The sequence below is a fragment of the Mastigoproctus giganteus genome, chromosome 4 (genome assembly GCF_048544385.1).
Source record: "Mastigoproctus giganteus isolate SK-2022 chromosome 4, ASM4854438v1, whole genome shotgun sequence".
In the NCBI taxonomy this organism is placed as follows: domain Eukaryota; kingdom Metazoa; phylum Arthropoda; class Arachnida; order Uropygi; family Thelyphonidae; genus Mastigoproctus; species Mastigoproctus giganteus.
Window position 1 is genome coordinate 168,865,362 of NC_143578.1, and position 22,807 is coordinate 168,888,168.

At 38.0% G+C, this 22,807-nt stretch overlaps 1 protein-coding gene across 1 annotated transcript in view; it reads left to right on the forward strand.

The window, feature by feature from the left end:
• LOC150087184 (nose resistant to fluoxetine protein 6-like) overlaps positions 1-22,807 on the forward strand; it is a 134,507-nt gene that overhangs the window by 62,220 nt on the left and 49,480 nt on the right. The window contains exons 4-8 of the mRNA XM_090372399.1: positions 4,687-4,783; positions 6,310-6,395; positions 7,877-8,047; positions 19,374-19,467; positions 20,563-20,655. Coding sequence (XP_090228525.1) covers positions 4,687-4,783; positions 6,310-6,395; positions 7,877-8,047; positions 19,374-19,467; positions 20,563-20,655 — 541 coding nt within the window. The remainder of the gene's footprint in view (positions 1-4,686; positions 4,784-6,309; positions 6,396-7,876; positions 8,048-19,373; positions 19,468-20,562; positions 20,656-22,807) is intronic.

A 22,807-nucleotide genomic window follows, 5' to 3' on the forward strand; every position in this document is an offset into this window, starting at 1 on the left:
GATCATTTGCATATGACGCCAAAAAGACGAAACAAAACAGAAAGACAACATATAAAAAATGTACAATTCTGACATATTTCTTACCTTGGAATGAAATTCTGTCGATAAACTGGAATACATCTTTGAGAAATTCATTTTTCAGTAAACTAATTACGTGTATTTGCAGTCTATTCGAATAATATTCTCCATAGATTTGGGCATGCAGTAAATAAACAGCTTTTTTTTTTTGAACACAAGATAATCTAAATTAAGAATTAAAGCACAAAATAAAGCAATAAACGAGGCGAAACAGATCCAATATGGCAACCTACAACACGTGTATTGTCACTGTAATGGTTCTTCACTACAACTGCCTGTTCCGTATAGACAGCAGTAAACTCTCGTGACAAAATGCGCTTGTTTATGTGGCCAAACAGGTATGAAGCTAACTAGCGCCATGAACCTTCACTTCTGTGGTGATGTACACATAGGCACAAGAAAGTAGCAAGTTTAGAGGAATATCTGCAAAGCTTAGGATTGCCATTAAAACTTGACAAATAGCATTCAAAATAAGAAATAATACTTGCATTTTATTAAGTTCTCAATGCCAGTACTGGATTTACTGAGTTCTAATTTCTCCAGTACCTCAATGCTGTTTGTGTTTGTTTGTATTGAAGGACTGCCGATAGGCAGGTGGTTATCAGGACAGTCAAATCTGAGCAGACTCCTGCTTTGGAGCGTGACTGTCCCCTGGGATCTGTCCTTGGACTTGTTTTTGGAACATAATACTCGATGAGTGCTTGAATGCTCATGATGTAGAACACGCCCACGTCATCGCTGATGAGGAAGTTCTGGTTTTCCTTTTGGGAAGACTTCCGTGGGGAGGTGGAGGACTGGCTGCTACCTGCTTGGACCGTATGACATCTTGGTCCAATCTGCATAGGTTTGAATGTTTCCGCGCAGACGTCTATGGCTCTGCTACTATGGGGTCAGTTTAGCTGGATGCGGTCATCCCTTTGAGACCACTCGCTCAGTATGGTCAACCAGAACTTTTACCTTATTGTTTGCCTGGAAGAGCGAGTGACCTTTTTAGATTATGCTAATTATTTAAAACAGAAGGTAAGGACGGCTGCATGCCAAGCTGCAGAGAGTCATCCGCGTAAATTATGCTATTAAGGGGAGGGTCTACCACCTCTTCTAAGATTTTATCGATACTCTCATTGTGAGGATTACCGATACACTAATTGTGACTTACGCGGCCGGGTTTCAGGAGGGAAAGGTATTAACAGCGCTGTGAGAAAGTCACTTCTCTCTGGTTAAAGATTTGATCTTCTTGACACCACCAAAGCGTGTCGACCAGTCGCTACGAAGGATTTATATGTGTTAGCTGGGAAGGTTTTAGCTGACCTGCTAGTGGTGCGATCATGTTTACTATATGCATTGAAAGAAGTCAGTCCTAAGAATTTTTGAGTGGGGCCTCAGTGGGTCCTTGAGAATTTTTGAGAGGGACAGCCATCCATGGAGGGCTGTCCAATGGCCTGCTTTTGTCATCTAAGCGGAAGAGAACCCGTGATAAATTGATACCATGTGGCAAGGTCAGTGGACCAGATCCATTAAAGGAAGACATTTGCATGCTTCATTGTCCTCCGTTCGAGCTGTGGACCAGTGGATTATGCCCTAGTTGCAGTTTGGAATCTCGTCCTCTTTCCTCCTGACTGGACATGGTCACAGGTCCAAGTTTTTCCAGCTGGGCTCGGCTGGCTCGAATCTTTGTCCATGTGGTGAGCCAGAGACCAATCTCTTCATTCTGTGGATCTTCTTACTCGTTTGGAGCGGGGATGCTCGCTCTAACTTGTCACAATGCGTGATTTGTTTTATGCCAGTGAGTTTTTCTCCGATTTTTGTGATTTTTTTTTTTTTAAAGAGGCGTTCTGGAGGAGGTCCAGAATGCCGTAAATAATAGTGACTTACCTCCACGTGGTGGGAACGATAACTGATGGTGAAGGTGCCCTGGTGTGCCCCCCTCCACGATGGCAAATGGTCAGATCTTTCTCTAAATTGATTTAGTATCGTTTGTTGTTGTAATAGCCAACTAGTTGTTGTAAGTCAATGAATAATAACAAGAGGAGAAGGATTCGCATATGGACGAAAAGCCCAGGTGTTTAGTCAGTTGATAGTTATCTTAATTGACAAATATCTCAAGGTTGTAGTTTTTTTTCTTTTTTTTGTAGTTGTTGGCACATCAGCCTCTGTGGCCATAATGCACCTCCCAAGGTTTTTGCAGTACTTTGATCCAAGCCCGAGGCGAGATTCGAACCCGCGACCTTTAGGTTGCCAGGCAGGCACGTTACCCACCCGGCTAGCCCGGTCGGCCAAGGTTGTAGCGTAATGCAGCTCAACCTAATTACTGTTGATTCTGGGGTCTATACCGTGGTCTGCGCGTGTAGCACAGCGGTATCGTCACCATCCTCCTCGGGTGGAAATGGCCCTGGTTCGAATCCCGTCGATGGGCTTATTTTCACTCCGTGGCAGAGTTAGTCGGTCTCAGGCGTAGATAGCAAGGTTTTCCCCAGGAAACTGGGGATTTTAGTCCAGAAAAACAGACAAATCGACTGTAGAACACAGGCAATTAACAGAGATAAGACACAGCACAGCAGATGAATGTAATTATTCGGGTGGCCTAAATATAATAGTTTTGTTTGGTTTTTGGTCTCTACCGTGATCTAATTTTGGGGATTCGATATGCATGTGTACCATAGCCCTAGACTACATAAAATTCGCATGTGGTCGTAGCGGGTACCACTTTGGTCATAATCAACATCATCCCTCACACATAATGGCCTTTATTTGCCTTAGCGCAGTAAAATCCCCAATAATAACAAGAATATCATCATTATGAATGAAAGGCTTTGAATCTCAACAACTTTTTTGCAATCCATGCTGCCTTCATTAGTCGGTCTGAGGAGTGAACACAAGGTTTTTTCTCCTCAGAAATTCTAGTTTTTCTTGCAGAAAAACAGGCAAACCAAACAGAGAACACATGCAATGTACATAATATACCCGAGTAGATCAGGCAATTCTCGGGTGATTCTAATATGATAGCTTTTTAAACCTAAAATTAGCATTTCTAAATTGTTCACAAAAATAGTCTATAGCTGCCATCACCTTTTCAATACCTTCTACTGCGCCACCTCCAATAAAATCAGGTCCTAAACAGAAGCTTGAAAATTTGAATCATCACGTTCAACTTATGGTGAAGAGCGGCAGACACCAGAGCTTGAAGTCCTCAAGAAGGACGCTTAAAGATCCGGAAAGTCTAATTGTAGTTGTTGTTGTTGTAGGGATTTAGGAGAATCAAAGACTCGGGCCGTTTTGCTCGGATGTACTGTCTGTAAAAGTTGCACCTGTTCTCTGGTCGATTTTCTGTTTACTGGATTGAAAACCTGAATTTCCGGTAGAAAAAAGAAAACTAAGTTGCCCTTGCCCGATACCGACTAACTCAGTCACGTTGTGGAAAAGCCCCATAAAAATTCCTCACATCATCAACTCACATCATCACATCATCATCCTACCGGCACAGGTCTTTTCCACCAGTGCCGGTAGGATGACGATTCTACTGTGCTACCCACGAGGGCTGTCTAATCACATTTGGGATAAATTCTTAAAATGGACTTTCCGCCGAATCTGTGAAACATCGGTGACATCGAGGCCCTCTTTTTTTTCTGTAGGTGAAAGATTTAATGATAAATAACGATGTTTCATTATGAAGAGTTGTACTTCTTTGCAAATTACTTCACTAATAACCAAATAGAGAAATATTGTAGTTGTTGTTTGTTTGTCGTTATTTGGTTTTTAGGAGCATTAGCAACTAAGGCCATATTGCTCCATGATATGCGGTGGTCATTCCCTGACCTTTCCGCATCCTCCGTATTTGGTGGTGACAGGCTCGAATCCCGGTCTAATCAAGAAGCGTGTGCTACGCACTGCTGCTCCTTCCCACCTGGCTACGGAGGCGCCCATTGCAGTTGTAATTCGTCCCGCAGTAGGGACGGACAGGGATTTACGCCCAACTGCGGGATGAAATCTTTTAGGCAGGCCCCTCTCTCTCTCTCTCTCTCTCTCTCTCTCTCTCTCGTTAAAGAATTTGCCTTTCCTTGTGTTACGACTACTGTCTTACAACAGACATGATTATCCTGCGGGGAAGCAGGCATCCGTGGGATGAGTGGGTGATTACAGGGCCAATGTTCGAAAGCAACGACCTCTTCCTCATAATGCCATTTCATACAAAGAAATTAATCGCGAATGGATTTTCTAATTACAAGGTAATAAAATCATACAGTAATCAGAATTATACTGGACCCCAACGAGGGTTTCGCTCTGCGGCCATATAGTAATAATATCCGGTTGAGCTTTTATTCCAGTAGCATGGATTTGTGGACACCGGATGATAAAAATGCAATACGGACGGTAAACGTCACGTGGCATTAGTGGAAGCTTCTAGAAATTTCCAAACGGATAACGCATTAATCCTTTAAATCTGTTATATTTAAAAACATAGTTACCACAACAAATTACAATTCTGTGGCTTAAAAAAAATAAGAACTCTTTATTGGTTGCTTATTTATCTTTGCAAATTTCCCTATGAATTAGAACGAATCTCTTAATTTAAAAATGCGCAAATGCTTCAATATTTGAATTTCCTTTTAGCTCTGGACTACATCGGTCTTCCTGAAACACCTGTTGAGGTTCCATTTTGTAATGTAAAACAGAAGAAAGTCGTCACACCCCTGCAGATTTCGGTCATGTGAGTGTATTCAAATAAAACTATCTTTATCCATTGCGTTTCAAAAAGCAATGTCCCCATTGTTTAATTAGAGATTTAATTTCTATTATGAAATGAACTGCATTCAAATTTGGCAGAAATTTACAATATTGAGATTGATATTAATTATTATAATAACGTTTTGAACGTAGGTATATGGACCCTGTACGCTTCGTATTGCGACTTTTGAATTTTCACATCTCCTCTCAAGAGACCCTGTGTCAAAAATGATGAACCATCGTTATCACTTAGTCGGGAAACAGTTATGTTTATAGTGGACATAGTATTTGGGGAGGGGGGTTTCCCACAACTGCGCCATAAGTATTTCGTGAAGTATACATGCTCTGCAAAAGCTAGAAAAAAAACTATTGTGCACGGTACGTGAGTAGTATGAAGTTGGCTTCTGTTGTTTTGTTAGCTTTTGGCCGTAGGGCCCCGGATTGCACCCCATGTTGTCCGTACACACCGCTAGGAGGTAAGCCAGGCTGCCAATTATTCTCTGGCTGGACTCTGCCAAGGTCGCCTGAGTATCCTGGACGAAGACCACGTTTAAAAAAAAAAGCGAGAGAGAACAATTACTGCAAAAAATTGCGGGTTACCTTCACGGCCATGAGACCAGGGATTCACAGCCTGTCGAAACTTCCGGGATTCCAAAACAATGACTTAAAACAATGAAAACAACAAAAAAAAAGTAACTCTATAATTCTTTACAAATGAAAACTGACTATACAAAGGAGAGAACACCTCACAAGAGTTTGATCGGATTGAGCTGGCTTAACATCGAGATAAGACCAATGAGACAGAAGTAGATGTAAAGGTACATCTGAGTTGTAGCTGATTAGTCCTGCTACTGAGAATTTTCCCCTATAATTCCAATCAACGGCGATTTGTTCAGGTCGGCGTCAAGAATCTCAGTCTACGCATTTGATCCACTTCAAGCTTGTTTCATTATGTGGAATCGCAAATCAAATCACTCCGCATGCCACGTTCAGCTATTGCGAGGAGTTATAACTGAGTGGAATCGAGAGAAGAAAGAGTTTAGTAGTCTATCAGACACGATGGCCTCTTTAGTAATTCTAAATCGTGAATCGTGTGCCTTAACGAAAATGCAAAAATAAAAGAATAAAAATTAATGTCAAAATTTATCAAAAAAAAAAAAAAAGGCGAGATAAGAAGTTATTTGTTTCAGCCCCCGAAGTGCTGATTTTGTCCAAAAAAACTTCAAATCGACCTTACAGCATTCGCAATTAACAGAGATATTATGTACGGTTCAATATGGCCTAAGTTGCTGATGCACCAAAAACCCTACAACAATTTACCTGCATCATCAAGTCTCAACGCGCACAACATATGACTGAGTATGTTCCACATAAAGTAGCATCTCCAAAGGCAATACATCAATCATGTAACAGGAACAACGATAACGTTCATACACTAAATGGAAACCATATTTATTCTTGAAAGTTAAGAAAATACTGTATTGGCTTACATAAATATTTCACTTTCAGGACTTTTTTTTCCTTTCTGGGAGTTCTGCTTGTTCTAGGAACCGGGCTCGATATCTCACAAGATATGAAGAAAATCAAGAACAAAAGTAAGTAATCCTGTTCACTTATCTACCCTAGTATAATAGAAGAAAGAGAGGGGGGATGGAACTAACTGAAAAGCAGTTCAGACTCCTGTTAAATTATAACTTCGTATTAAGATTCTTAGGAAAGCTTATTATCTTAGTGCTTACCTCCTAAGATAATAATCTTTGCTAAGAATCTTAATAGAAAAACAACAGTACTCCAAGCTTTCAGCTATAAAATTAGTCCTTATAACTTCCTGTATTTGAACTTAGTACAACATATGAATGAAATTCATGGTAGTGAAGAAGTTCTTATTGGTGACTAGTAGCAATAGACGCACACATAATGTAAGCAACAAATCGGCAACTTTAAATGGAGCAGAATATTGCAAATTTTCTCTCATAAAAATCAGTCTGAAACAATTTCAACGAATATTTCTCACACAATAAGAAAGCAGCTTCCTAGTACAAGTTTCATTTGGGACAAAAACCGGTATTTGTTCGTAGAAATCGATCTTTTTAATATATACATAAACTGGAAGGATAATCATAGCCGTAGCTGTGGGTTGAACACTGGAATAGAACAGTACACTGGTTTGGGCTAATTTGTCGTTTTAATTCATGTCACGGATAAATATGATGCTCTTGTTGTGTACCCTTCGTCCTGTAAACTCCTACGATCCTAAGTGAGCGTCCAAAGTATAAGAAATTTTTTTTTTCTTTAAGTGGTGAAATTGAGGAGCTGCGAGATCAGTTTGGTATCGGAGTCCTAGCAATTAAGATATCAACCTGATAGTCAACTGGCAATTCTACCTCAGTCCACTTGGCGAAAATTCTTGGTTAAACTTAAACTGCAAAAGGTGTTTTAATAAAATGAGAACAAGAATGTATTAAAATCCTGAAACATAAACAATGAGCTTACTTCAATTAACATCCCAATTTGGATTATCCCTTACTCTCCCGATGTTCAACACCTTGAGCACTTCGGTAATATGTTTTTACTCCTCTAATACTTAACTAAATTCCTGAGTATGGAATGTTTGATCCTACGTCTGTTTAACTTAACGACCCGTTACGAGTCCGCAATCTCTAAGTTGTTGTTGTTATTCGTAAATCCTATAATTAACAACCATGAAAGTAATTTAGTTTATCACGAAATTGTATTACCTTTTCTCGGTCGCCAACCTACATCATGGAAATCAAGAAAAACGAAATCATTGCAAATACTTCCGGTGGCTGAAGCTTACATCTCAGCAATGCAATCCAGTTTGGACCGAATCAGAGCATAGTATAAACAAAGTAGAGGATCTGCTACCCTCTTAGTGGATTGAGAGAAAGAGTGCCAAATCCGTACGTGGGATTTTGTATTGAGAATATTCTCGAATGAAATATATAATAATAGGAATACCGAAAAATTAAAACTAAGGAATCATATCATTATATAATAGTATAGGATAATAGTTATATTATATTCAGTAAATTTCTATATTTTTAAACTGTTCTAGGTCTCTTCGCACGAATTCTGATTTGTTTTTCATTGGCGAGAAACACAAGAAAGATCTTCAACACGAATACCCCTCCCCATCAACTCTCCTGTCTTGACGGCATTCGCTTTCTTAGCATGACATGGGTCTTACTTATTCATACTTATATTTTTACAATCATGCATACAAAACGTAAGTATTAAAAGGAAATAATACTAGTATGTTTTACTGTAATCATTATAGTATGTCCCATTTTATCCTAAAAGATTTTCGAGGAAACACTGTTCGATCTGCCATATTTGGGAGGCAAATTAAGTGCAAAAGGCTTAATAAGTTAGTAAGACAAACGTCTTAGTTGAATTAAGCGAAAGGGTAAAATGATTCATTAGGAACCTAATAACGTATAATTAAAGTAAAAGACGTTCGTAACTTTCTAAACAGACCACTAAAGGTTATCGCATGCATAGGCAGGAATATGATCCGGTAGGATCATATTCCCACATCAGAAAAATATCCAAAACGTATTTTACAATTCTTGTGAAGTTGTTAAGAAACGAGTTTCTTGTTGATAGAATGATTAATAGATGGAAAATGAATCAATGAGGTTAGGATGAATGTCCTGTTTTATTTTATTTAATCATTCATTTGCATCCAGAAGAATTTACTGTTTAGTAAGTACAGTGGTCTTAATACTCGTAGTAGAACAACTTTGCCACACAAAGATTTTAGATGACATTGCGCTACTTTCAAACAGATGATATCACCCAAAGCACAATCCCTCATTTATATAAAATATCATACACTGAGTAGAAGAGGCTGAACTCTAGCATGGTCGTTAATTGAATTGGCAAGGTTCAGAAAAGGAAGTCATATGTCCCTCAATAACTACCATGCAGTATGTAACGATGCATTAGCATTAGTAGAGGCATTTGATGCAAGAAAGCAAGCTTATGCAGCATCAGCAAAAAAAAACCACTTCCACTTCACCCCTCTGTTCGTTCGAAATACCTGTCCAGCTGAGCCTTAAACTTATTTAGGCTCTCAACTTCCACGACAAGGGATGGAAGTCTGTTCCACCAACCAACCACCCGCTGGCTAAAGGCAAATTTCCGCACGTATCCTATATCTGTCTTTCCTCAATTTGAATTTATGCCCTCTCAGGTGATTATTCTGAGCAAGAGGAAGAATCCCATCAGCATTGAGCATGCTCAAACCATTCAAAACTTTGTACACCTCTATCAGATCATCTCGCTCGTACCTAGTCTCCAGACACTAATTTGCAAAACTTAGCCTTTCTTCGTAAGAGCACCCCTTTGTTCCATTCACTAATTTTGTTGCTCTTCTCTGTACTCGTTCCAGCAGCTCTACATCCTTCTTGAAATGAGGCCTCCAGACCTGTATTCAGTACTCTAGGTGTGGCCTGACCATTGCCTTATACAAGGGAATAATCACCTCCTTATCCCTGCTAGAAAAAGTCCTATATATCATTGACAATACACCATGAGCTACTATTTCAGCTCGTCTGCACTGCTCGGAGAACTTCAATATCTGCCTGCACAGCCACCCCCAGGTCTCTTTCATTCTCTACCACTGTCAGTGTAGTACCACAGAGTTGATACGTTGCTCTGGGGTTGCTGTTTCCCATATGTAGTACTTTACATTTGTTAATGTTAAACTTCATTTGCCACCTCTCAGCCCATCTGCTCAACCTTTCCAGATCCTGTTGTAGCAGCATAGTGTCAGTAGTGTCCTTGACAACCCTGCCAAAATTCGTATAGTCTGCAAACTTGGATATTAAGCTTGATATACCATCATCAATATCAATTATAAATAGAGAAAACAATAATGGACCCAACACTGAACCCTGAGGGACTCCACTAATAACATTAATCCACGGTGAGCAGTGTCCATTGATTACCACTATCATCTCTGTCTTCTCCCCCTCAACCACCCCATTATCCATAGCGATTAGCCTCCAATGCACACTACTCCAATTTATGCAGCAGTCTTCCATGTGCAACAGTATCAAAAGCCTTTCTAAGATCCAAGTATATAATATCAAAGTTATTCCCTGCATACAGTTCTTTTGTGACTGCATCATAGTATCCACTCAAATTGGTCAGGCAAGACTTCCCCTTAACAAAACCATGCTGTGTCCGAGCTATAACTGAAGTCTTGTCTAGATGATCCCGCAGTGCTTCTTTAACCAGTGCTTCCATTAATTTTCCTGGAACAGAAGTTAAACTCACAGGTCTATAATTATTTGTGTCAGCCTTTGATCCTCCTTTGTGAATTGGGGTCACATTTGCACATTTCCAGTCTATGGGTACCTCCCCTGAGTCCAAGGAAGCTCTCATAATTATGGCTAAGGGTTTGCTTACTTCCTTTGCTGCCTCCTTTAATATAACTGGATAGATCCCATCCAACCCAGATGCCTTTCTTGTGTTTATCTTCAACAATTTCTCCTCCACTTTACTCTCAGTTATTACAAGATTCTCTAGCTTACTGCCAGAGTTGAATACACCTCTGGCATTCCCCTAGCTGAATAACCCCTCATGTGTGAATGTCGATGTAAAATATTCATTTAGTTTGTTAGCTACCTGAGCAGGATCATCAACAGTTGAACCATCGATATCAAGTGGACCAATCTGATTCATTCCCTTCCTTCTAGAGTGTACATAAGTAAAGAACTCTTTGCTGTTTTTCTTTTCATCCCTTGCCAAAAATTTCTCGTAATCTGCCTTCGCCTGCCTAACCTCCTTTGTAACTTGGTTACAGATCAACTTGTATCTATCATAGGCTTCTGTGTCATGTGTTAATTTGTATGTATCCCATGCATTTGTCTTCTCTGCCATATGTCTCATTAGTTCATCTGACATCCATTTAGGCCTAAACCTTGAACAATATGCTATAGAAGAATCTTCAGAATTGCCGAATAGCTAATATGAATGTTCTGTTGTCGAAATATTATTTTATAAGGAGGACCATTCTCTTCTCAGATGCAGTCTTTTTGAGAAACAGTGGTTAGAATCACCGTCCTCCCCACACGTGTGAAAATAGCCTGGTTTGAATCCCCTTTATTCATCTCGGTTTCTTCTATCACGGTTTATTTTCCAGGGATCTGTGTTTATTCGTCCAGCAAACGTTAAAACTGAAGAACACACACACACACACAATTCATGGACATAATGCACAAGGATAGCTAACACTATTCGCAGTTGCCCCTAATAAGGAGGACTATCCTCTTCTCAGATGCAGTTTTTGTGAGTAACACAGTGGTTTATCTAAATGCCATCAAATTTATATTATTAGCGGATTGCCACCAAATTTAGAAAACTATATAAAATTATGACTATTTTGTCATTTCACACGCGAGGGCTCAATATGTTCCGGAACATATTAATTTTCATATTAGGGGCAACTGCGAACAGTGTTAGCTATCCTTGTGCATTATGTTAATAATGTTGGCCATATACCAACATATCGCTCTGTACATGGGCAATCCTATATAGATGTTACAGTATGTACTACGTCAATTCTTGATAAGATACATGACTGGAAAGTAGTTGATTATTTGATTACAAGTGATCATAATGGTATTTTGTTTGAACTGAGTCAGATAGAGAAAGTCCGGCAAATAAAGGAAACGGAAAGGTTTTCTGTCAAAACAGTTAATTGGGAAAGTTTTGATCTAGCCTTCAATCATGAAGTAAATGAAATAAACTGGGATTTACTAAGTTTTGAATAATATCTATGTAAATTTCAGGACATAGTTTATAGAGCTTCAAAATTATCAATGAAAAAGAAAAACTTATTACCAGACCTGTAATGTGGTGGAATAGGAACTTGCAACAAATGAAGAAAGAATTAAGAAAAGCCAGAAAAAAAATTCCAAAGGTATAGAAGGTTGGGAGACGCTCAAATGACGGAATTGTGTAAGATACGTATAGGAATCTGTGTAATAATTATGTTAAAGCAATTAATTATTCAAAGCAGACTTCTTGGAAATCGTATGTGACCGAAAAAGGCTCGAGAGATCCCTGGAATACTGTTTTTAAATTAATTACAGAAAAGTATATTTTTAATTCCATAAATGTTACTGTCAGAACAAGATATATGGATACCTTAGGATGGAGTGGGTCCATGGACGTGATCCTGGATCAGTTGTTTCCTGATAGGGACACACAAGAACTAAGCCAAGTACAGAAGGAAATGATACGAGGCAATGCCACTCAACGTTCCAGTATGTGTGAACAAAATTTTGCCATGGAAGAGGTCCAAGATGCTGTTGTACAGGCAGTCGATGGCCGGTCGCCTGGTCCTGACTTAATAGAAGTTAAAATAATGAAAATGGTTTTTAATATAAGACCCGATTTAATGGTCAAGATGTTTAATAAATGCTTGGAGATGGGTTCATTCCCCGAGGTGTGGAGAGTGGCCGTTTTGAAACATTATTAAAAGTCCGGATAAACTACCAAGTGAAGTGGGTTCGTATCGTCCCATAGCATTGTTGTCTGTAATAGCTAAAACTTATGAACGACTGTGTATCATGCAACTAATGATTAAATATGATGAGAATCAAATGTCCTCTGATAGCCAGTATGGTTATAAAAAAGGTAAGTCTACAGAGGACGCTATTTATCAGATGACAACACACGTTCAGAGCTATGAGGGGCGTTACGTTCTTGGAATTTTTGTTGATTTTCACGGAGCATTCGACATGCTTTGGTGGGAGGGAATCCTCTCCAGGATTAGAACCATTGGCTGTTCTGAAAAATTATATTCAGTTTTTAAAGAAAATTTTTCAAATAGAAAGATAATTGTTAGGACAAAATATACTGAAATAAAAAGGAATGTTAAACGAGGTTGTCCACAGGGCTCGGTAATTGTCCCTGATGCCTGCACAATAGTTATGGATGATCTTTTGAGAAGAAATCACGTTGGTCTGAATGTAGTGGCATATGCCGATGACGTGTTAATCCTGGTATATGGCAATGCAAGGTCCCAACTAGAGGTACGTGGCTCTCAAATAATGGAGGAACTGATGGAGTGATACAAATTGTATAAGTTACAGATCTCAAAAACAAAGGCTCTACAGATGCTGCTCAAGGGAAGCCTGAGTATCAATAGAAATCCAGTAGTTAAAGCATTTGATATGTCAATTAGGTATGTGACCTCTGTAAAGTATCTTGGTGTGTGTGTGTGTGTAGGGGGAGAGGATGGCGTTTTTGGAGCACATGAAGTACTTAAAAAATAAAGTGCGAGTGCTATACGCCAAGCTGAGAAGAATGATCAGAACAGATTAGTGGATAAAAAGTAGAGACCTGAATCTTATTTATGATTGTGTATTTGTCCCCATAATCACATATTCTTCTGTGGCTTGGTTGCACCGAATAACTAATACTGTTGAAAAGAAGTACTTGCTCCAGGCGCAGAGGTTCGCTCTCTTATGCACAACACGAGCCTGTATAACAGTATCGACAGATGCTCTGCAGGTATTAGCTGGACGATTTCCGGCTGATTTGCAGACTATCTTGTCGGCGTTACTATATTGCACTAGAAAGAACATTAGGAAAACTGTGTTGGGTGTGTTCTCTTGCCCAGATCTAAATAAGACATATTCGAGAGCTGATTATAAACAAGAAAAGGCAAGAATTAAAAATGAACTGATGGCTATATGGCAACAGAGGTGGGACAAAAGTGAAAATGGCCGTGTCACCTATATGTATCTACCAAGAGTTGACATATTAAATGTGCGGGAAAATCCTTGGCAGCAATTTGGACTACATGCCACTTTCCTTATCACTGGACATGGATTGTCAAAAAGACTATGAGTTGGGCCTTGTGGAAAATGATTTATATTCTTGTGGGTTAAAAGAAACTATTGTCCATATTATACTCCATTATGATCAATATGTTGATCTAAAGCATGAACTGGAGATAATTCTAGATAGACTTGAACAACAAGATCTATGGATCATGTTCACGGATAAGGCTCTCTTATGGTACTTCAATAAGTTTGAGTTTAGTTTTTAAACGGAGAGCAAGACTAGATAGTAGTTCCCGCCTCCTCGTAGCTGGGGATGGTAACACAGCCAATTAGGATATGTGAGACGATGACAGCTAATACTATATCCTTCTTGGCTGTGGCTAAGAGGATTAGTGTTCTCCCAAAATGTGTTGTGTTGTTTGAATTTTAAATAGTATTTTATTATTACTATATTAACATTTTTAGAACAGTTCAAGATAATAACACTGAAGTAGCATAATCCACATATAAGCCTAGGCTTAGAAGGTGGACTTGCTGAAGGTGAGTTGAATGAATGTATCCATGGGTCGGTCGACGATAGCCGTTGCAACTTCCTCTGCTACCTTAGGTGAAACAGTCTTCTTTCCTCTTCCAGGCTTATCCATAAAGGGCCCAGTTTCCTCAACTTTGTAAACTTCTAACTGCCGCAGCTGATAAAGGACCCTGACGTAAGTTCTTACAGAGTCTAAATTCGTGCAGAGTGGTTGATGGCATTGCATCCATTAACGCGCAAGAACTTCGCAATTAAAGCGCAATCGGGAAAAGCTGCTTACAGTAATCTTAAGGAATACTCTTGCGATGATCGCATTGTCCCTTTATAGTGTGTGTGGGGGGAATTTGTTTGTTACTTGTCTTTATTATATATATATATTTTATTTATGTATTCAATTCCTTTATTTATATCTTTCCCTACTCCTTTACTTTATAGTCTTATTTAATTAATTCTTCACTAAACTCTACTATGTCCCCCCCCTTTAATACCCTCCCACATAGCACCTGACTTGTTAACTCCAAGATTCTAGGCCCTGGGGGGCTTCCGTAATAATGTATTCCTCTCACGGACTATTGGCTCAGTGTTCAGAAAGACTGACACAACTCATATATGAACTATATACAAATTTGTTTATTAACATTATTTACAAATAAAGGTAATTGATGGCAGTGATCATAATTCAGTTGATCTATATCAAGCAAATAATTATATAATGTATGCAATATTGATTAGACTAATTAATAAATCAATCACATCATTTTCTTCATGTCACTTGGATAGATGTCAATCCTCGGGTCCAGGATTTTGTTTCACTTGTCACCCATCAATATCCAAGCCATTGATTTCTCACAAAGGAGTAACATGAGTACATAATGTATATAGGTATAATTTCTTGTGATTATACATAAACATTCTTCTTGATACCATCTCAAATAACTCCCTTCCAAAATATAGGTAATGAGCAACCTCTATACTAATGACAATATCTTGTACTTACATATATATATATATATTCCTACTGTTCTGTATTTTATCTTAAGACTTAGATCAACATTCTATCTCTCTCTCTTATACTCCTTATTTTATTTGGATTGCACATTATTCTTCTTCATGTCTCTTGGATAGAAGTATATCATCAGGTCCAGGATTTTAGTCTCACTAGCCACCAATCAGCATCCACGCCGTTGAATGCTCACAAAGTAACATGAGTACAAAAGGTATATATAGTGTGCATAGTATTAGGGTCAGGCGCCCCCTGTGGTTTCCCACATCTGCGCAAAATGTATAATTTCTTGTGATTATATATAAACATTCTTCCTAATACCATATTAACTAACCCCTTTCCAAAATATAGGTAATGAGCAACCGCTAACTAAAAACAATATATATCTTGTACATACATTTATATCTCTATTCCTATATTGGAAATATTAGAAAATACTTTTGGATTAAATATTGGAAAATACAAATAATTTTCCAATATTTAACAAAACCACTGTTAATAACAGTTGTAAGGATGGGTCCTTACAATAGCTCCCTGCTGCTGGGGAAATTAAATTAACTCAGATTTATGCAAATTTTCTGCTCTCTCAGGTGTCTTATTTTTTAGTTTAGATTGAAGAGTTTTCAGTTTATGTTTTTTTTTTTTTTTCAAAGAGCACAGATAAAAATCTGTAATTTAATTAAGGTTTGTTTTAGTTATTTATTTGTTTGCACTTTGTCGTGTCTTTCCTCTTGTACAGCGTCATATTATCGGCAGATTTTGGAACTTTTTTTTTTTACGGAATCCTTTCTCCCCATGCCTTGATTAGTTTACTTTCTAAATTTGGTGGCATTCCGCTTATTACTTAGAGCTACAGAGAGCTGTGAATAGGGTTACTTTAATTATAACCATCCTATACATTGCTGTTTACGTTAAACTCAGATGTTAAGCCCAAGGTTTCCCAAAGATTACAAACCAATTATGTATTTCTACAGCCTTATTTTAAGTGAAGAAATCACAATTTTAAGGTTATTTTTTTTTTTATTTGTACAGATCGGAAAGAAGAAAGTTGTTGCCATTTTACGTGGCTTCAAATGAAGTCATTACTTGACGAAAAACCGTGTTTCCGGGAGATAAAAGCATGCAACCCCCTTCGAAAACCAACTAACTCAGGTTGACTAACTCCTTGCGTCATTAACAGGATTCAAACCCAGTGTATGTGACCATTCAGACTGATTTTCACTAGAACATAATATTTGATTTCACAAGTAACAATCATTTCTTCGTTTAAGATCATCTAGACAAGACTGCAGTAATAATTCAGACACAGCATGCGTTTGTTAAGGGCAAGTCTTGTCTAACTAATTTTATTGGAGTCTGCGATGTGATCACAAAGGAACGGGATTCAAAAAATAATTTTGATATCATATACTTGGATTTCAGGAAAGCGTTTGACACTGTTACGCATGGAAGATTACTCAACAAATTGGAGTAGTATGGTATTGAGTGGAAGTTGCTACAGTGGATAAAAGGGTGGTTTAGTCGGTAGAGACAGAGTGGTAATCAATGAATGCTGTTCTTCGTGGACTACTGCTATTAGTGGAGTCCTCCAGGGTTCGGTGTTGTTTTTGTTTTGTATAGTTATCAATGATATTGATGAAGGTATATCGGGCTTAGTATCGAAGTTTGCAGACGATACAGAGGTTGGCAGGGTTGTTAATGACAGTAATGTCAGTGTGCCACTGCAACAGGATCTAGAAAATTCGGGGAGAGGGGATGAGAAGTGGCAACTGAAGTTTAACATTGACAAATGCAAAGTACTGCATATGGGTGGAAGAAACCTCGGGGAAACGTACAACCGTGCGGTACTGCACTTAGGATGGTAGAAAATGAAAAAGACCTAGGAGTAATTGTGCAGCAGATATGGAGTTTTCTGAGCAATGAAGACAGGCTGCAAGAGCACGTCACAGGGTATTGTCGATAACATACAGGAATTTTGCTAGTAGGGAAAAGGAGGTGATTATCCCTCTGTATAAGGCAATGGTGAGGTCACGCCTTAATTACTGCATACAAGTCTGGAAGATTCATTTTAGGAAGGATGTAGAGTTGCTTGAACGTGTACAGGGAGGGAAGGGCATCAAGATTGGCGAGGGGAACGAAAGGGTGGTTTTACGAAGAAAGGCTTAAATGCTGCAAATTGCAACGTCTGGAAACTAGGCACCTGCGAGGTGATCTGATTGAGGTGAATATGTCTTGAATGGGTTGAGCAGGCTCAATTCTGATGGGATTCTTCCTCTTTCTCAAATTAAGAAAATTGTTCTGACATAAATTCAAATTGAGGAAATACAATTATAGAATAGATGTGGAGAGAAATTTGCCTTTAGCCAGCGGGTAGTTGATTGCTGGAGCAGACTCCCATCTGTCGTTGTAGAAGTAGATAGCTTAAATAAATTCAAGGAGGAACTGGACAAACGTATAGAGAGAATGGATGAGTGAAATTGTTGTTTTTTTTTTTTTTTTTGTTGGCTGTTGCTACATAAGCTGATACACTTGCTGTTTTGCATCACATGCTTCTATTATTAATTCTATAGCATCGCCAAACAAACAACCCTTCCTTTCCAGAAAAGGATGAACATTTACCTTCGCAGTTGAGACAAATTAGGATTTGAGTACAAGTGTGCGTGTGTCGCATATTTATGAGTGACAAAATTGTTGGCATCTTGAGTACCTCGCTCCTAGAGTTGCCAGCAGATTCGGTGTTTTGAATGCAAGGATGATTGTTCCAGTTAAGACAATCTTTCCATCATATTTTTTAGCTATTCATTTCACGTTCACCACGTTTCTCTGATTTTTTTATTCTTGTAGAATTTCTTGCTCTGGTTCATCGAGCGGATCTCACTCTGCTGTAACCAGTTTAGTAGAGTTTGTGGTGGCATGCGGGGTAACATTTTTGGGAATCCCTCATAAGGTAGCCAATTTAGTTGTCTTCCTGCATGCTTATCTTCGGTTTCAAAGTAGGAGATCCGCCATATTGCAAACTACGAACCATTTTTGGAGGGACCACATTTAAGAAATTTTTGAATTAGAAATGGAGACAGGTTGATCTATCGTGGGGTGCAGACTTTTGAAAAGTGAAAGGTATAATTACAGCTTTTTTCATGTTTTTTCTATTCACATTTGATGCTTGCAGTTCACGTTACTGTTCAAAAATGTATAGATCAAGAAATGCATAAGCGGGCTGTATTATTTTATCTATTTATACTCCTTTCAACCTTGGGAGAATGGCTTCCTTTTGCCAAGTTAATGGTTCTGCCGCGAGGAGGCAGAAGTTCCAGCGAATGAACAAGTGACTTTAATAGGTAAAATACTAGTCGAATTGGCGCTTAGATAATAATAAAAAAAAGGTAGATTTCCTTTCTATATAGATGACATTTTTATTTTAAAATTTCCGAAGAACCATAATCGGCAGGAATTTTAATATTCAAAGGAGCTAATTAACACGGAGAAATCGATTGACCTCGAAACGCTTGGCAGCGGGAGACTTATTTAAACAGTCATTCCGTTTGCATTAACTATTTTATTTATTTATGTTAATTCTGTTTATTGTATTTGATATTAATGTCAAATTTCATATTTTGTTGGGTATGTCGATTGGCTGAATCGAAGTTCAGATTAGCATTTTGTTTGTTGCATTTCTGTTTTCAGTATAGAGAGTGGTGGCCACGCTATATTCTCCGTTTGCAGTTTAGTTGTACATTTTTCTGTATTTGGATCGAATAGAAGAGTATCCGTTGACATCACGCTGGATAAAGGTGACCGCGACAATTCGATCCTTTTAGGAGAGCAAAACTGCCGATGTCCCGTTGAACAGATTGTGCTTGGGAATTCTTTGTCTTTGTGTTGAAAATAGCACTCATGTTTTTATCGGGGGGACGAGAATACTTTTCTTTATGGTGGAGTGTTATGTGCTTGCATTCCTGAAGGAGAGGATTCCTTTCTCTTATTTTTTATCATTTTATTTTACTTAGTACACTTGTGTCTTCGCCTCATTTGTTTCTTGATAATTAGGTTACTTTTTAATGCCAATTTGAATTCAAGCTTATATGTAACTTGGTCTTTCATTAATGTGTTCTCTCTCGTTGAAATGTGAAATAGAATTTCTTTAGACTCAGTTCTGAAACAAAAATTATTGTTTTTCATAATTACTCAACATAACTTTACTCTATTTAAATAGGGGACGGGAAAAATGTTGTGGAATATATGAGGAATCCTGTCTTAGTGCCGGTAAATAATGGGTCATCTTCGGTCGATAGCTTCCTTTTTATAAGGTAAGTTGGTGTTTTTATTTAAATCTCGATGACTCCATTGTCATTTGTTGATTATATAATTCTCTTCTACATTCTAAGAAGGCAGTGTAAAATATAAACTGGAAAAATTGTTTTCCTTTACATTATCCAGCTTTATAATGAAGCACGCAGGGCATAAGTTGAATTTCTCCTCCCAGATGGAGTTCATGTAATCAACTCAAATTCTGCATTGCATCAGGCCTGCACGACAGGAAGAAATTATTTCATTTGAATTAATTCCTTTCTTCAATGCAGATTTATTAATTGTTTATATTTTTTTTTCTATAATTTAATCACTCTTATTTATAATTTAATTATAATTATTATAATTTAACTATTTATTCTCAGAATACTAGTAATATTAATACTGAATATTGTCGCGATGGGCAGTGGTGCAGTCCACTATTGCCTAGTAGTAGCTTGCTCTGAAAGTGTCAAATGCTAGTCGCTGATAGATCTTCCTACTCTTGTTGCTTGTGTTCTAAACTGGGTAAACGTGTAAACTATCCAGAACTTGGCCAAAAAAACGAAAGGAAGTCAATATTCTCACTAGTGATATTAATGCTAAACTGCAAAAAAAGATATACAAGTCTCCCTTTTTTGACGTTCAATATTATGGCTGCACTAATATGATGGCCAAAAAAGGGAGGACCTGTGAGGAGAATTAATTCAAGTGCTTAAAGGTTTAAATGGATGAGTAAGCCTAATGATGGTAGTATTATTCCAACGCTTTCTTGGACAACGCGCATATCAGGACATAAATTGTAAACGGACGGTTTCAGGATACATGTGCGAAATTTGCTTTCAGCCAGATGTTAACTTATTATTAGTAAGAAACTTCCATCTGGTGCTGTGGTAGTGGACAGTCTTAACAAATTTTAGGATTAGAGTGATTGCTAGAAGAGGAATGCACAAATGATGGGGGATAATCTTTTGTTGTTTATGGTGTGTAAATTAGCTCTCCCTTGCTTTATTTTTCGTATTCCCCAATTAATATTAATACTAATTTCGTTATTCTGCATTCCACAGATATGTTTGGGAACGTGTAATAATTAATTTCCTTTCCTTTAATTTTAGTGGGGTCGTTATAAGTTACTCAGTGACAAATCATGTAATAATTAAGAAAAAGGCGTTTGTTATTACTCAGTATGTGTTGCATCGAATATGGAGGTAAGTTTTAATTTATTTAAATTTTCATATGAAATATTAAGTAATTGTTGATTAATTAAATTTTAGTTTTGTGCATGTTTACAAGAAAGATTTGATTCACAGGGATGGAAGTGCTAAATAGAAGGAATGTAGGAATATTTTCTGATAGTGCTTGGTGGTCAGAAAAGTAGTGGTCTCGGTTATTCAGACTAACAGGTTAGCAGCTGCTGGAGGCATAGGTGAAAGTGATTCTACTCTCCCTGCGATTGCTGGCAGGCAGGCAGAGTTGAGAGTGATTCTTAGGGTGCTTACCCACAGAACGCAGGTAGCCGCTTACCTGCGTTCATAGCCACTGAGAAGTATCAGTTGCATATCGCTGTTGGATCCAGATAAGTGACTGCTTGCCTTCTACGTGTACGCACCCTTACACTGCTGCTTTTTTGGATATAGAGCAGCTTGAAAAGAAAGGTGTCGGACATCAGCAGACTTACTGAGGGTCATCACGCAACAAACAAATCCATCGGTTGTGTTAGAGTTATTAACGAAAAGGAAAAAAAAATATTGCGTGTATATTTTCTTGTACACTGATGCTAGGAGTATAGTAATCAAATTCGACGAATTTAAAGTACTGTTTAAGTCAACAAATGGTGGAAAAAAGTAAGGATATCGGAAACATGATGTTACTCAGACATAAGCGATGCAGAATTTGGATATGGTGAGTACAATGTGTACAGGATGTTCAAAATGTTCTATATTAGAACCACGCGAGAACTAACTCATTTAACCACGTGCTGTATATCCATAAATTGCATGCGTTGTCTGGTCGATTTGCCTGTTATTCTGGAAGGAAAACCCAAGCTTCACGGGGGAGCTTGCTGTCCAATCCTCAGACAAGGGGACTCAGTCAAAGGAGTGAAAATGACCAGTAAAATTTCCTCGAATCATTGACAGGATTCCCACCCGGATATGTTCCAATCAGTGTGGGGAGGACAGCAATTATAACCACTGTGCAACGAGCGCAGACGATAGGACAGGGTTGTCTGCGCGTGTAGGACAATGGTATCTTCACCGTCCTCCACACACCGAGTGAAAAGGCCTGGTTTCAAATCCCGTCGATGACGCAAAAAATTCTGATGGGCTTTTTCCACTCCGTGGCTGAGTTAATCGGTCTCAAGCGAAGATAACAAGGTTGTTCCCCTGAGAAATTCGGGTTTTACGTCCAGAAAAACAGACAAATCGACCGCAGAACACAAGCAATTAACAGACATAACACACAGCACGGCGGATAAATTTAATTATTCAGGTGGCCTAAAAATAATGGATTGTTAGGAAAGGATGGGGCCACGGGTGCCAAGCATTGCATCGTCAACGATCCAGTTCGATCTCCAAAGCTTCTTCCTAGCAAGGAATTTATTTTCTGTTTAATTTAAATTTTAGTGTATTTAAGTTACATCAAATTCAGAAGAATTCTGAAAACAATTAAATATATTTTGGATGGGAATTAGAAGTGAGTGATACCTGTTAATAATCATTTTAATAAGTATTGAATTTTGGAAAGGAATTAGAGGGAATAAGATAAACGAGGCTAGCCATCAAATGTTCAAATAGTTATTTGTAGAAATTTTATAGTGGCGTAATTACTTGTATTGAAGAAGGTTGAAAACTATAATCTGTTAGAAAACGGAGTAACAATTTATCCAGAAATTAAGAGTATAGAAGTTTAATCCAATTTTGGAGTAAGAAATTGATTTTGTAATGGAAAGAGAATGTTAAAAGTTTCTTTGAAAGTCAATTGAACTCAGATGTAATTAGGAAGAAACATTATCAGTTCTTGAAAGGGGAATTTTGATTGTGATATATATATATATTTAAGTAGATGAGATTAGATTATCTTGCCATGTGTTTGACTTTAATCATTTTGGTTTTGATGTATTTATGTAAATATGTACAATAAACTATTTTTATCCAATATGTGTGTATTTTTGTTGTTCTGAACACCAGCCTATCCGAAGGGAATTAAATACATCTAAAGAGTAGTTCCAAGAACCTGAAATATTCTGAGAAGGTAATAGTCAGGTGCGCAAGTGCGGAGTTTATTTTAAAGGGGAACTAACAAAAATGATATATAAATATAAATAATAATAAATAAAATACTCACCCCCAACACCACGAG